The sequence below is a fragment of the Delphinapterus leucas genome, chromosome X, assembly GCF_059928025.1.
Source record: "Delphinapterus leucas isolate spDelLeu-1000000601 "Yukka" chromosome X, BTC_Dleu_Yukka2, whole genome shotgun sequence".
NCBI classification, from domain to species: domain Eukaryota; kingdom Metazoa; phylum Chordata; class Mammalia; order Artiodactyla; family Monodontidae; genus Delphinapterus; species Delphinapterus leucas.
In genome coordinates this window covers 111,845,001-111,858,584 of record NC_143150.1, presented here as the reverse complement: position 1 = coordinate 111,858,584, position 13,584 = coordinate 111,845,001, and the positions used below count along the sequence as shown (strand labels likewise).

At 38.8% G+C, this 13,584-nt stretch overlaps 1 protein-coding gene across 4 annotated transcripts in view; it reads left to right on the top strand.

Moving 5' to 3' along the window:
* The window catches only part of POLA1 (DNA polymerase alpha 1, catalytic subunit), a 308,813-nt gene that overhangs the window by 195,658 nt on the left and 99,571 nt on the right, over positions 1–13,584 (top strand). For 2 of the 4 annotated variants that reach the window (XM_089904660.1, XM_089904661.1), the window contains exon 35: positions 7,778–7,936. The exons of 1 other annotated variant lie outside the window; for it this stretch is intronic. In XM_089904660.1, coding sequence (XP_089760786.1) covers positions 7,778–7,936 — 159 coding nt within the window. The remainder of the gene's footprint in view (positions 1–7,777; positions 7,937–13,584) is intronic. One more of the 4 variants, XM_022560503.3, reaches the window with a different exon arrangement.

Sequence of the window (13,584 nt, the reverse complement as noted above, 5' to 3'; positions counted from 1 at the left end):
ACCTAGTTGTAATGTGGGTTGCCATGGTGTTTTGCAAATTATTGCAATTATGTTCACCATGCGAGTCGCCCTTGGTAACTGGCGAAAAAACTGATAATCCTGTTTTGAACAAAAGGTCAAATTGCTGAATAGAAAGTCTTGATTAACTAAAAGATGTACAAAGTGGAATTATTTCCTACCATTCAGAAATAGTTCTTGATCGGGTTTGGGGGAGGGGGTGAGTAAGTACATCTGATTACTGAAGTACAAAGCATTGAAAGGATGTTGTCTTGAGCCTTTCATGTAGTCTTAATGGTGGCTTTTTTGTCAAATTTACCCATTTGCGGCATTGAAAGAGGCAGCTGCATTTAAGCTGGAGAGACGGTGCTTTTTCAAGAGTTCAGTGCATGGAAAGTTCTCAGCAGTATCTGCAGTTTACTAGTAGCCCCTGGTCTATTAAAACTGATGTGCCGCATTTGAGCCCATTGCTCTCAGTACTTGTGAACCCCTCTGCCTGATGATCTAATAAAGTGCTCTTACTGGACAATCTCTGATCAGCTACTTAAAAAGGAGCTTGGGGGAGGGGCGGCAGGGAGAAGCCTTACAGGCAGTGAGACCTGGTGTATAGGCCAGAAGAGAGCCTCCAGGGGCTAAACCGAGAGGTCTGTCACGACGGTAATCTGTGCTGAGGTATTTGCCATGGGGTTGTGGGTTTTGTGCCCCAAATCCCTCTAAGCTGTGGTCACAGGTTTTTTTTTCTGGAAAGAAATCTTTATTTTATTCCAAGTTGAATAAGAAAAGATTAGACATGTCGTTTTGAAATTTGGAAATCCACTTTTGTGGATTTGCTTCTTTGGTGATGGCATTCATAAAATACACGATCCTACATTTACGTAAAAGCAAAAGTTTCCCAGGTTACAGCCAAAGGTCAGATGGATTTCAACTCTTCCGAATCTGGCAGAGCATTTGGGGGAGTATTTCGGAGGGGGGGTTTCTCTTCTTTTTTTTTAATGGCCACCTGAAAAATCAATTCTCAAAACTTTTGAGAGTGTGTGAAAGTGGCATGAAAGCAAAGCAAACCTTAACAAGTTTGTGGGTTTACATTCTACATCACCTAGCAACCCCCTGGCTCAGCCAGATCTCTCGTCTACCCTTAGTTCTGTTTACAGACTATTCAGACGGTCCTTCGAAACCATGAAAGATATTCAGTTTCATTAGCACCATTCTCAAGGAGAAAATAATTAAAGTTAAATGAACAAACACTGCCTGGTGATGGTTTGAAGTCCATTCTGATTTTAAGATGCCCTTTGAGGCAACTGCATAGATAGTTCAGTTTGAACATTTGTTGTTCAGTACCCAAAGGTATATCATATTAAACCATGCCGATAAATAGCCTGGAAACAAACAGACAATAAGAATTACTTTTAGCTAGACTTGAGCAAAGAAAAGAAGCTCTGCTAGTAATAAGTTTCTAGGCATGCCCTCCTGATTGAATTTTTTATTTGATCCCTACCCTGGACATCTAAGCTGATCCATTCGTACACTGAATAAAGACAGGAGAAGAGGCCTGAGGAACAAAGCACCTCTCTTTAAAACTGATTTATTACCTACCCTTGGAGATCAAATCATATTCCATAGAAGGCTGTGTGCATTTTAGTGAGTAGCTTAATTTCATATATGATTGTAATACTAATAATGCATGCCCTGCCACTTTCTATTTGGAAACTGCTTATGTGCTTAAATCGACCTACTCTTGAAATTTCTGAGAGTAAAAAAAAATTTTTTAGAAAATGTTTTTTATGTGCCTTTTTTTCCCATAAGCCCATTCTCTGAAAAATCATTTTGGAAACAACCAAACACATGTTAAAGCTCAAAATATTTTTCAGATGTGTTAGTAATTCACTTATATTGAACACTCTTGGCAAAACTGTCTCTTCCCCCACCCCCCATTTAATAACAGTTTTCTGATTAAAAAACAATATACACTTGTAGAAATTTTACAAAATACAGAAACAGAAGAAACTACCTAGAGATAACCACGGATGGCTTTTTAGAGTATTTCCTTCCAGTCTTTTTTTCTGTGTACATATTGATGAAACTAAGCCTTGAGTTAACTTTTGAAGTTTATTTGTTAGTATGTGTACATACCTAAGGTGATGTTTTTTCAAGAGCGAGGAGTTGAGAGGCCGGAGCCGTGTTGGAAGTAATGAACAATTTTTCTTAGAGGCCTCATCACTAAAATATTAATGTGAGCATCAGAGTAGCCATTTTTCCATCTCATTCCATTTGATTCTTTCTTTTTTCCTTGTTGAAATGACTGTATGCCTTAACTGACACATCCATTTATAACCATTCATGTTGGAAAGTCGGACATTCATCATGGTTGGAATATTACACCCCCAAGTCACTTGTAGCTTCACATAGGGGAAAAAAAGAGTCTTTTATGAAAAGATTTGTAATACAATAGAGATTAATGGAATGTGGAGAGGAAAATGCTTTCAGTTCCTCGTGTAAAGTGAAAACAGGGCGGCTCAGAAATCTTGTATTCTTACTATTTGTATTTTGTTAGATCTCTGTCATCCACAGTACATGGCTGGGTTGCATGAGCTCTTTGTGCTTTGTTGACAATTGATAGACAAAGCAAAATTATTCCTGAAGCAAGGTATTGTGTACTTAGTTGTGACCTATTACAGCCTAAGAATGTAGCTTGCTTTTGAGTTGGATGAATAGGGAGAGTATTTTATAGAATAGGCTTGAATATACTAGGAGAGATTTTAGCTGCCCATACAGAAAGATACATGTCCTCCATTGAACTTTTTCCCCCAAAATGTAATTTTCCGTATAAAGTCATTTCAAGTATATTTTCCCTGGTTGCTTGTACGGAGACAGTTTTAACTGTTCTAGTATTGTCCTACAGTGGTAAAATAAAATTGCTGGTAATTGTTGGCTTTCTCTGCTCACAGTATAGCAGAAGATGGCTTGCATGGGGCTCTTTAATGTACCTCAGGTACATCTTCTGATGCTCAGCTTCTGATTGCAAATTAAAATAACAAGGCTAGGGTATTGAATTTGATGCGAGGCAAAGGAGAACAACTTGCTAATTTATCCTGTAATATACAATTGCTGAGGTTGGAATTTTTCCACTTGTAGTGCTATTCTCTGTGTCTAAATGAGGACCACTGTTTGCATCTAACCTATCATAACAGTTTGGGAGTGCTCCATTATCTTTTCAGCAAACTGATGGCAGAGTCTGGTCCTTGCACAGATGGTAAGATCAATAAGTTTCAAATAACTTGGATGAAATGACATGTGACTGTTCACTTAAAGAGATGTCTTACTTTAAAAATCAATTTTAATAATATTTAAAATTCTTACATTGACCGACGAGGCACTTTCCACTTGTTTTGTTTGATAATTTTGTTAAAAATATTTTTGTATTAACTTTGGTGAATAGCTAGTTTATGTGTGTATCTTTCCTGATTTGCTCTTTCGTCTCCTACCCTGGCACCTCTCTGAGACTTAATAATCACTCTTTGACATGCCAGCATGCTGCAGTGTAGAAGATTTAACTTTAAAAGCAAAATTATGTTCCTGTTAAAACTTCCCCTGGAGATCTTAGGAAAATTTTCTCCCAGTTTTGGGTGCAAATGTGGGTCAGAAAGCAATTTGTTTTTTGATATTTCTGGAAATCCCAAATCACAACATGTCATTCTTCAAAAGCAGCTGTGGGCCCATACTGTGCACTGTCTATAAGAAGACCCGTTTTACACTGGGGATAATTCTGTGACAGAAAAATGTGACTGCACGGGAACCCCAGAACATTTATAAATGGTTTTGGGTGAAAAGAGTGTCTGGTATTCTCAAAGTGCATATAGTTTGGGGAGAGGAGCAGTTAATGGCCATTATAGAAAAATAGTAATGATACGATGAACTCTGTAACAGCATGCATGCTGGCAGACCTCGCCCTGTAAACCTGTCACCGCACTCCTGGAGAGCCATTACAGTTTAAATCATACGTCACTGCAGTACTGTGTTGTGTTGTCTCTTGAAAATCTCTGTAAATCCCAAAATAAAGCACTTCTGCATAGTTGTACTATTTTGCAATCAAATTGAGAAGCAGCTCCACCTAATCTTACAGGTTATCCCTAAGTTCTCCATTTTGGGATAACACCAGGCAGAAACTGACCAGGCTCTTTCCTGGTTAGAATAGTGCATTTTGAATAATGCATTGTCGGCTGTAAGTACAGCACTGACATTCCCCAGTACCGGAGGCATATGGAGGATAATAACAGTATTTGACATTTACTGAACATTTGTGTGGGCTTTCTTATAACAACTCTAATAGGGTAAACAACTCTAATAGGGTAAATATTATTACCTCCTGTTTTATAGACGAGGAAACTGAGGCTTAGAGAGAGGTTTGGCAACTTTATACAAAATTGCCTATTAATAAATGGGAGGGGAGAGACCACACTGAAGTGCATAACCTTTTCATAACCTCAGCTCGGTTTTCTTGATTGAGTGTGAATGCTTGTGCTTGATATTGGGTGGGACACTACCAGATCCAAAGTGGGTCATTCCCTGAGGGCCTGACCATCCAGTTAGGGAGGTAAAATAAGATGGTTCCAGGAGAGTGCAAAGCAGAGTGTGCTCAGTGGCAGCTGGGCTAGAGGGAGAAGTTCCTGAGGGCTGGGGAAATTTTACGGGAGAGGAATAGAAGTTGATGCTCAAGGAATGGGCGTTTTAGGCAGAGGTTATACAGCATGAGCAGAGACAAGGAGTTGGCAACAGGCAAAAAGTGGTGAGGACGGTGAGAAAATCACCACTGTGGGGCGAAGAGCTGGCGTAAGAGAATGATGAGAAAGGAGGAATGGGACCATAGCATGTGTTCTTTTCCTCTATGGAAGGTATACCATTGGGGGATGGGAGTGGAGAGGCCTTGGGAAGCTACACTCGGCAAGTCTGTGCATTGGATGTGGGAGAGCATGGAGTCAGGGAAACCAGGCATGAGCTACCACAGTAGTTCAGTTTTGAGGTCTGGGCTTGAGTGAGGTTGGTGATAATGGGACTATAAGGCCAGCGGACAGATTTGGTAACTGATTGGGAATGGGAGAAAGACCCATCATATATTTGATTCCAGAGTATGAAAACTACTGTGAAGTTTTTTTCTCCTGTGAATTTTAGACCCTTTCCTTGTTTTCCATAAATCTGCTCCTGTGCATTTTTATTTTATTGCTTCTATTTTATTCATTTATTTTCTTCAAAAGATATTTTTGAATGCCTCCTATGCACCACATTTCCGGGTGTGGGTGATTTCTGTGTGTGCACCCTTCTAAAAATACAGATGTACACAAATGAATAGCAGTTTGTGTTTAAGGTGCAGCTACCAAGAACACCTCAGTTACAAGTGGAAATCGATCCCTTTTTAGCATGTGCAGACAGAAACCATTTTCGTTGAGGCCTCAGAAATATAATTTAGCAATCAGAACCAATCAGCATTTGACACAATTTCATACACAGTGATTTCAAGGAATTAGTGATGCTGAGACTAAAGCAACAGGTGATAGAGTTTTGCATGTTTTGGTAAAGGTTTGTTTTGCTATTGGACAGGCCAGCAGTCACCTCTTTTGAACCCTCTACTTATAAACATGGTTAAAGTAGCCATCGGAAAACTTAATGACCGTATTACTCTTGGTTATGACAATGTGGCATTGCATAATAAAATGACATATTTGGATGGCAGACATCCTTAGAGTGGTTCTGGGGTTTTTTATTAAAAGCCAAACATTTTTATAGTTTGGACTTCCAAAGAACTACACATTATTAAATTTTTTTTTCCTTCCACTGACTTGGCAGTGTACCTTTGGGCGGCATGTTATTTCCCAAATTGGAAATGAAAATAAGTTTAATTTTGTCCTTGTGAGTGGTAATTCAAAGGGAATTTATACAACATTAGTGTTTTCTTTTGCTTTGTTTTTATCACCTGTGAGAGGCAAAATGCACTGTGAGATTTTTAACAGCTCAAATGTTCCTTGAAAGGTATATTTAGCACAGTCAGTCAATATTTGCTGGGGGAACAAAGGGTTAACCAAATGTACTTGACAAAACTGAATGGAAGCAAAGCATATATTGAATATGATTAGGGCCTCTTTCCCCCATAGAAGAGTTTTATTTAAAATACGCCAAGACCAAAAGCTTAATTATCAAAATAAAACAAGAGGCATAAAGAGTTACAGGCTTCTAATATTTTTTTTTCAGCCCCAGTTCCCTTCACACAGTTATCAGCATGTTTAATTTCCATGCATAATAGCACTAGTTATTGTTGTCATTTGTAAAGGGAGATTAACAGATAGTAAGTACAAACAAACCCAAATAAGTACTGAATAGAGAGGTGACAAAGAAGAAAAGACCTCTTTAATGTTAATTATAACTGGTAGGAAGTCTAGACAAATTATATTATCTGTTTTCTATATGATTTGAAAGGACATTTAGTTAGTAACTCTGTCAGAGATAGAGTTGGGTGTTTGCTTTAGAAACAGGTGAGGTGACAATTTAGCATCTCCCTGGTTGGCAGCTCACCTGGTGAGTCATGAAGTTGTCGTAAATTGATGGAATCAAGTTTCAAAAACATCTGAAAAGAACTGTAGCTTTTGAACATTATATTTTAAAAATTAAAAAATAATTTTAACTTCTGGGTTGTATTCTGGTACTTAATAATTTATTGTCTCAAAACATGGTAATTGACCTATCTGCTTGCTTTTTAAAATGTTTTGTTAAGAATTGAATGAATTACAGCTATGGTTGTGAATATTAACTGATAGATATTCGCAAGTGTGTAAAGCCTCAGGTAGCAAATAGTGTCACAAACCCAAATGAATGATGAAGGGGTGGTTCAGTCCTGCATTTTTCATACATGGTTTCCTTGAATGCTACTGTTTCCTTTATTAATATGCCTAAGTTGATACTTCAAGAAAAAACTAGTCTCATGTTCAGTTTTATAGGCTACATTTAAAATGTATTACCAGCTGCTGCTGTCAGCCCCACAATCCCTCTGTCTCCCCCATACCTAGAACAGGCTGAAGCAAAGTATCTTGTGTCTTTAATTCTGAGGGGCCATCGATTGTGAGCTGCACTCTTAACAGCTTTTTTGGAGGAAACATAAATACATGTCACTTGTAAAGGTGTCTGAGTTTCAGAAACATTAAAATGTGAATAAAACCATGTCCTCAAATCAAGAAAATGTGGTAATAGCCCTAGGAATTGGAAGAAACAGTTGCCTATGACTCAGAACCACTGATTCTCTTTTCTAGTTCAGGGTATTTTGGTATGGTAGTAGTTATATGTCTCAGATAGGTAGAAGCTACATGAATCCCTCCCTTCTCTGTGTTGTTTTAGTTGGTACCATACAACTTGCTTCTTAAAGCCAGCCCATAGTGAATTGCTTTTAGGCTTTGTGTAAAGCTTTTAGACCTTGCTTTCCTATTTAGATTATAATTTCCTGTAAACCCATCAGTTTACATTCTGCATGTAATCATACGAGTTTTTATTTGGAGGTTTTGATGTATTCGGTGGGGTTGGGGATTTCTTTTAAGTAAAGAAAATAACGTCTCATGTGATGTTTTTTTTTTAACTTTATGAGTTTCCTAACTTTTATGTTTGGGGCATAGATCAAATTAACACGTCAGGAAAGAAGGGTAGAGAGCTATTTCAGAATCTCTAAGGAGGGTTTGAATGAAATGAGTCTACCTTGATCACAATGAGTCTATCTTGATCACGATATGGTTTTTATTTGTATTAGTTGATGGCGGTGATAGGACTGAAGCATCCTTTGTCTCTCCAGGGCTGGTTGATTTGTGAGGAGCCAACATGTCGAAATCGAACTCGGCACCTTCCCCTTCAGTTCTCCCGAAATGGACCTCTTTGCCAAGTCTGCATGAAAGCTACACTTCGACCAGAGGTGACGGTCGTATCATGCTCAAGAAGTGTGTGTGTGTCTGTGTGTGTGCGTGTGTCTGTGTGTGTTGGGGGGAGCTTGCTCCTCCCTTAGCTCTGGGAAGTCGATATTTGGTATATGCCCTGTGGTGACACCCTGCACACATGTATTTAAGAAAATATCCAGACTTCAAAAAGATACATGCTTTATTTTTCACATCATGAACAGTATATATTTATATCTAAAAGAGAAGCTGACTGGTTCCCATATGGGTTACTCATATCTTTGGTTGCCACTTCTTAATTACAGAGAATAGATAACTTTCCTTTGTAGAAACTGCTGTTACCTTTGGACTGGATCAGAACCCCTTTTGCAGGGGCCAGAAAACCTCCCAAACCTATACCATAAAGGGCTTATTTGATTTGTATGGGAGTCCATTGTTTCTAAGTAGCAGCACAGAGGAGTAGTTCTCAAGCGTTTTCTCGTCCTTAGTACATACACCTGAGGGATAAGGCAGTCTCTCGTTGGTGACTCCCATCTGGGGAGCACATAGTCTGGAAGCACCTTACTGGTAATTAAGATGCCTTCCCTCTGTCGCCCCCTCTGAGCATCATGGACCCAAGCAGCATTTCCCAAACTGTGCGGAGAGGAGTGTTTGAAGGTCTTCCAGGCAAAGAGGGTTTTATGATCAAGTACTTCTAGCCAACTCTGGGCTGGCCAAGGTTAAACAGGACTTATTGTAGATTGTCCTGGAACCTGTAAAATGATAATGTGAAGTCTGCCTCACCAATACAGGACTGTAATATGCCTCACTTTCCAAATTTATCTGGTCCAAGGATTTGTAAGGATCTGGGTGAGAAGAGAGTAAGAATAGGGAACTTGTTATTTACTTATTTTTTAACTCATAGGCCAGTTTTACAACCAGATTTTATCTTCAGATCTTTTCACTGAAAAGGGTTGATACACAGGCTAGTTTTAGAAAAATATTTTAAAGTTCTCATGGGTTTTTATTTTAATTGTAAGATAATATATCATTTCACAAAATTTAACAAGAAGTCAAGAACTACAAAGGGCTACCACCATTGTTGTGTATACCCTTGTTCTTTTGCATATCCATATGTATTTTTTATGTGGTTTCAGTCATAATGAAGATACACTTTTTGTATCATGTTTGTCTTTTTCTGAGCATCTGTCTCTGTTGCTAGTTAATTTTCAGTACCAAAACTTTTAAACACAAATTTAACCATTCCTCTCATTGGACATTTTAGGCAATTTCACTATCCCTTTACTAGAAAATTGTTATGAATGTTTTCCTGCTTAAATTATTTATTATTCCAAATATTTCTTATCAACAGTACATATCTAAGTGCATAAATACAATGTGGACATGATTCATGTTGCCACATTACTTTCTTAATGGATTATCTCAACTTAAGTACCAGTTTTACCACTGCCTTTGCAGCATTTGGGCATTATCATTAATTTATTTTTAACTAATTTGATAGGTATAAAATGTTCCTTGCCTTATTTAGTATATCTTTGATAATTAGCAAAGTAGGATGTAGATTTTTTTAAAAATATGGAACACATAAGTGAGAATTAGCTGTTATAGCGAATTCTTTTTACGTCAGTCTCATCCTAAGATTTGCATCAGCAGGCGCAAAAAGAAAGCAAAAGTATATATATTTAGTGTGACTCATCAATCCAGTTGTACACCCCAGGGGGATCACCTTGCTTCATGAACCGATGCTGCCTTTGAGACTTTTTAAGCATCTAGCTCATCAGGTCAAGTTCAGCGAAAACTGAATTACTTCTTAGAAAGTCAGCCGGTCTTAGGATTCCATTCCTGGTGAGAGAAAGTGAAAGGAAAGTGTGCAGCTAGTAGATCAGTAACTTTCCAGTAAATGCTGATGATGTTACTGGTAGTGCTTTAATACATCAGGTTATCTTTTATTATTTATGACCCTTTTTTAAATGAGTGAACGAACACATGCATTTTGAAGTATTTTTTCCCTTCATTTTCTTGTCCTCAAGATGGGAGCATGTTAGGCAGGCATTTACCAAGGTTATCAACTACTCTTCCCAGGGAAAAGCTTTCCTAGCTTAGCTGCTCAGGCCATGTTGCTGCTCAGAACATGACCGTCTGGAATAACTGGAGGTTCAGAGCATCCTGGTTGGTGATACTGCTCTTCGCCCTTCCTCACAGGGACCTTGACGGTGGGACTCAGCCCACTCTTTTGCAGTCCATTTTCAGTTGCCGGTAATGAGTGGGGAATCTCTTAATTCTATTTATGATGTTCCTGGGCTTTCCTAGTGGGAGGAAAAAGCTGCATCTTTTTAGAGATAGTTCCAAGGTAGCTCCAAAATCAGTAGTGCGATGGACAGGATCATTGTAATTACCACAGGGTTTTCCAAAGGGTCTATTTTGCAGGATTATGCTTAACTGGGTCTTAAGTTCTGGGTTGCTGTGTCTCAGTGATACGTTACTTTCATTTAATAATAGTTTATTAAACCCCTACTATATCCTAGGCACTTTGCTAGGGACTAGGGACATAGCAACGAACAGGACATTTCCTTATTTGTAAAAATAGTTTAGCATTACATGGATTATGTAAAATTGATGTCTGTGGGCAAAAATAGGCATTTGTGAATATCCATATGGACAGAATCACCAGACTTTCCTAATGTTTGACTAGTGGGGACTTTAAATATGTTGTCAAGTTTGATGGTAAAGTACTTGCCTCTTACTGTGCCGGTCTCATCCTCACATGATAAATCTCTCCTTTAGCCCTGAGTTGCAATTGGCTTGAGTACTTTACAGAATTGACTTGGGGTATGAGAGCTGGCTCTTTTTCTGGCTCCTCTTGCCAGTGTTACAAGAAAGAAAGCTGGGATGGTTTTGTTCTCAGGGTTTTAGATATGTCTGTCTTCTCAGATACCTTAAAAAAATCAGTTAAGTTTTTTCAGGTTCACGGCAATTTAACAGTATACAAATTGCTGGTTATTAGGAATATACTGTCTGGCATCCTCGGCACATAGGAAGTGCAGATAAATACAGGAATGAAAGCTCCAGTATATGTGTAAGTTCCTAAGTGAATAGAACCCTTTTTCACACTGATGATAGAGACAAGACTTACCCAAGTAGAGAATAATTATCTTAATGTATATTTATTTTAAGGATGTGGTTTTTTACTTCTTAAGGTGGCCAAGTCTGTATGGCTAGTGAGCTGAACCCCCAGGGGATCCTGTATTATGTAATTCACCAAAAAGAAAGCGTTTGTTTGTTTTGGTTTTTCCTTAATAGAACTAAGATTTCAAACCAAGTTAAACTTTTCCTCACTAACATTGCCATACTTGAGTCCATACTTGATAAGAAAACATTTCCTTGTGACGCTGTCGGGGGCAGGAGCCCTGTGGCGGAGTTTAGTTTGTTCGACAGAATTTCTTGAAGACCCCTCATGAGGAAGGCACTGAAATGACTTCTAGTCCTACTGTGGGACACCCCTAGTGTTTCTCACATTATCCTCAGTTGTAAAATTGTTAAAATCTTTTGTAACGGAACATTGGTACCATATAGGACTCTGGCCTTCAAGGGAGAAGGGAAATACTGAACTTGTGATCATTGTGTGTTGCAATTTCAAAATGGCTGTGGCTGACGGATTATTGATTTAAAAAGTAGGTTAGAGACAGTGCAAATGTTGCCAGGCTACGTGGGACAGTGTCTTGTTTCTGCATAAGTTGAAAACATGAAGATAGTTGTGGTCTCTTAAGGCAGTAATCGTAAGCTGTACAGGAAGAGAACCTTGGGACTGTGATGGGAAGTCTTAAACATCTGTATCTAGTCATGGGTTACCCTCCAGTAGATGACGGGTTTTTACCACGAAGGGCCTTTTGGAGTTCTCTGCTCTGATTTTCCTGTGCTTGTTTTCTGATGCAGAGTTTGCTAGATTCTACATGCAGATTTGCTTAGCCTGAGCAGATGCTAGCCTTCCTTTTCAATATACTTTTTTTCATTTTTTTAAAAAGTATCGAGGTGAAATTCAAATGACAAAATTAACCATCTTAAAGTGAATAATGCAGTGGCACTTAGTATTGCTGCATTCACAGTGTTGTGCGATCACTACCTCTATCTAGTTCCAAAACATTTTCATTTTCCCGAAAGAAAACCCTGTACCTGTTAAGCAGTCACGCCCCATTCCTCCCCTTCTTTCAGCCCCTGGAAACCACTAATCTGCTTTCTGTCTCTATGGATTTACCTAGGTTGGATATTTTATATAAATGGAACCATACAGCGTGTGACATTGTGTGTCTGGCTTTGTTTCTGAGGTGCATCCATGTTGTAACCTGTGGCAGTGCTTCATTCCTTTTTATGGCCAAATAATAGTCCATTGGATAGATATACCACAATATATTCATCCATTTATCTGTTGATGGACACTTGGTTTGCTTCATTCAACATACTTTTAAAGTTTATTTTATTTTCATTAGCTAGATAGGTCTTACATTTGGCCTAAATTTGTGTCCTGTGCCTCCCTTGTTGGTCCTAGTTCAGTTGAATGGTATTACACAAAGCTAGACTGATCCTTCCTCTGTTCTTGCCTTCAGTAAGCACCTACTCTCTGCCTGTTTTCTGAGAACCTTTTAGATATTTGAAGGTAGCTGTCTTCCTAAGCTTTCCCCTGCTAGGCCAAGTATTCCTAGATCTTCAATCATTTCTTTAGTGCATTGCTTTCAGAAAAGTTGCATGCAGCACTTGGTGAGCTCTCACTAGCACTAGTATGGAGCAGAATAAACCTGCCACTGCCAACTTTTCTAGGTAGTACATTTCTTTGAAGTCTTTTTAGGGTTGCATTAACGTTCTTGGTATCCATATTCACAGCATTGATTCATTTTGAGTGTTTCATATGCTCAGACAGATAATAATTTCTCGACACATACAATTGCTAAGCCATGCCTTATCAGGTTTTCTGAGACCCAAGTGGTTTATTTTTACGTAATGTAAGACTCCATTAGTACTATATTAGTTTCCTAGGGCTGCTGTAATGAAGTACCTCAAACTGAGTGGCTTAAAACAACAGAAATTTCCTGTTTCATGGTTCTGGAAGCTAGCTAGAAGTCTGATATACAGGCACCGTAGGGAACTCTCCCTCTGAAACCTGTAGGGGAAAATCATTCCTTGCCTCTTCTAGCTTCTGGTAATCCCTGGCGTTCTTTTGCCTGTAAATACGTCACTGCAGTCTCTGCTACCACAGTCACGTGGCCTCCTCCCAGTGTGTCTCTTTTCTTCTTATAAGGACACCAGTCATACTGGATTAGGGCCCACTGTAATCCAGTATGACCTCACCTTAACTTGATTTTCTCTGCCAAGACCTATTTCCAAATAAGGCCACATCCACAGGTGCTGGGGGTGAGGACCTCAATATATCTTTTTAGGGACATAATTCAACTCATAACAGATAGGAAATGTACTGAGCTGAGGAAAATGGAGACCAAAAGTAACAGTGGCTTAAACAGAATAGACATTTAATTCACTACCTAAGAAACATGAATTTTTTTATCGTGTGACAGAAAGCCAGGTGTGGATTGCTATAGATATGGCTCGACAGTGTCATCAGCAGTGGCAGGCTTCCACCCTCAAGGTCACAGTGTGGTCCAAGGTGACTGCACAAGCT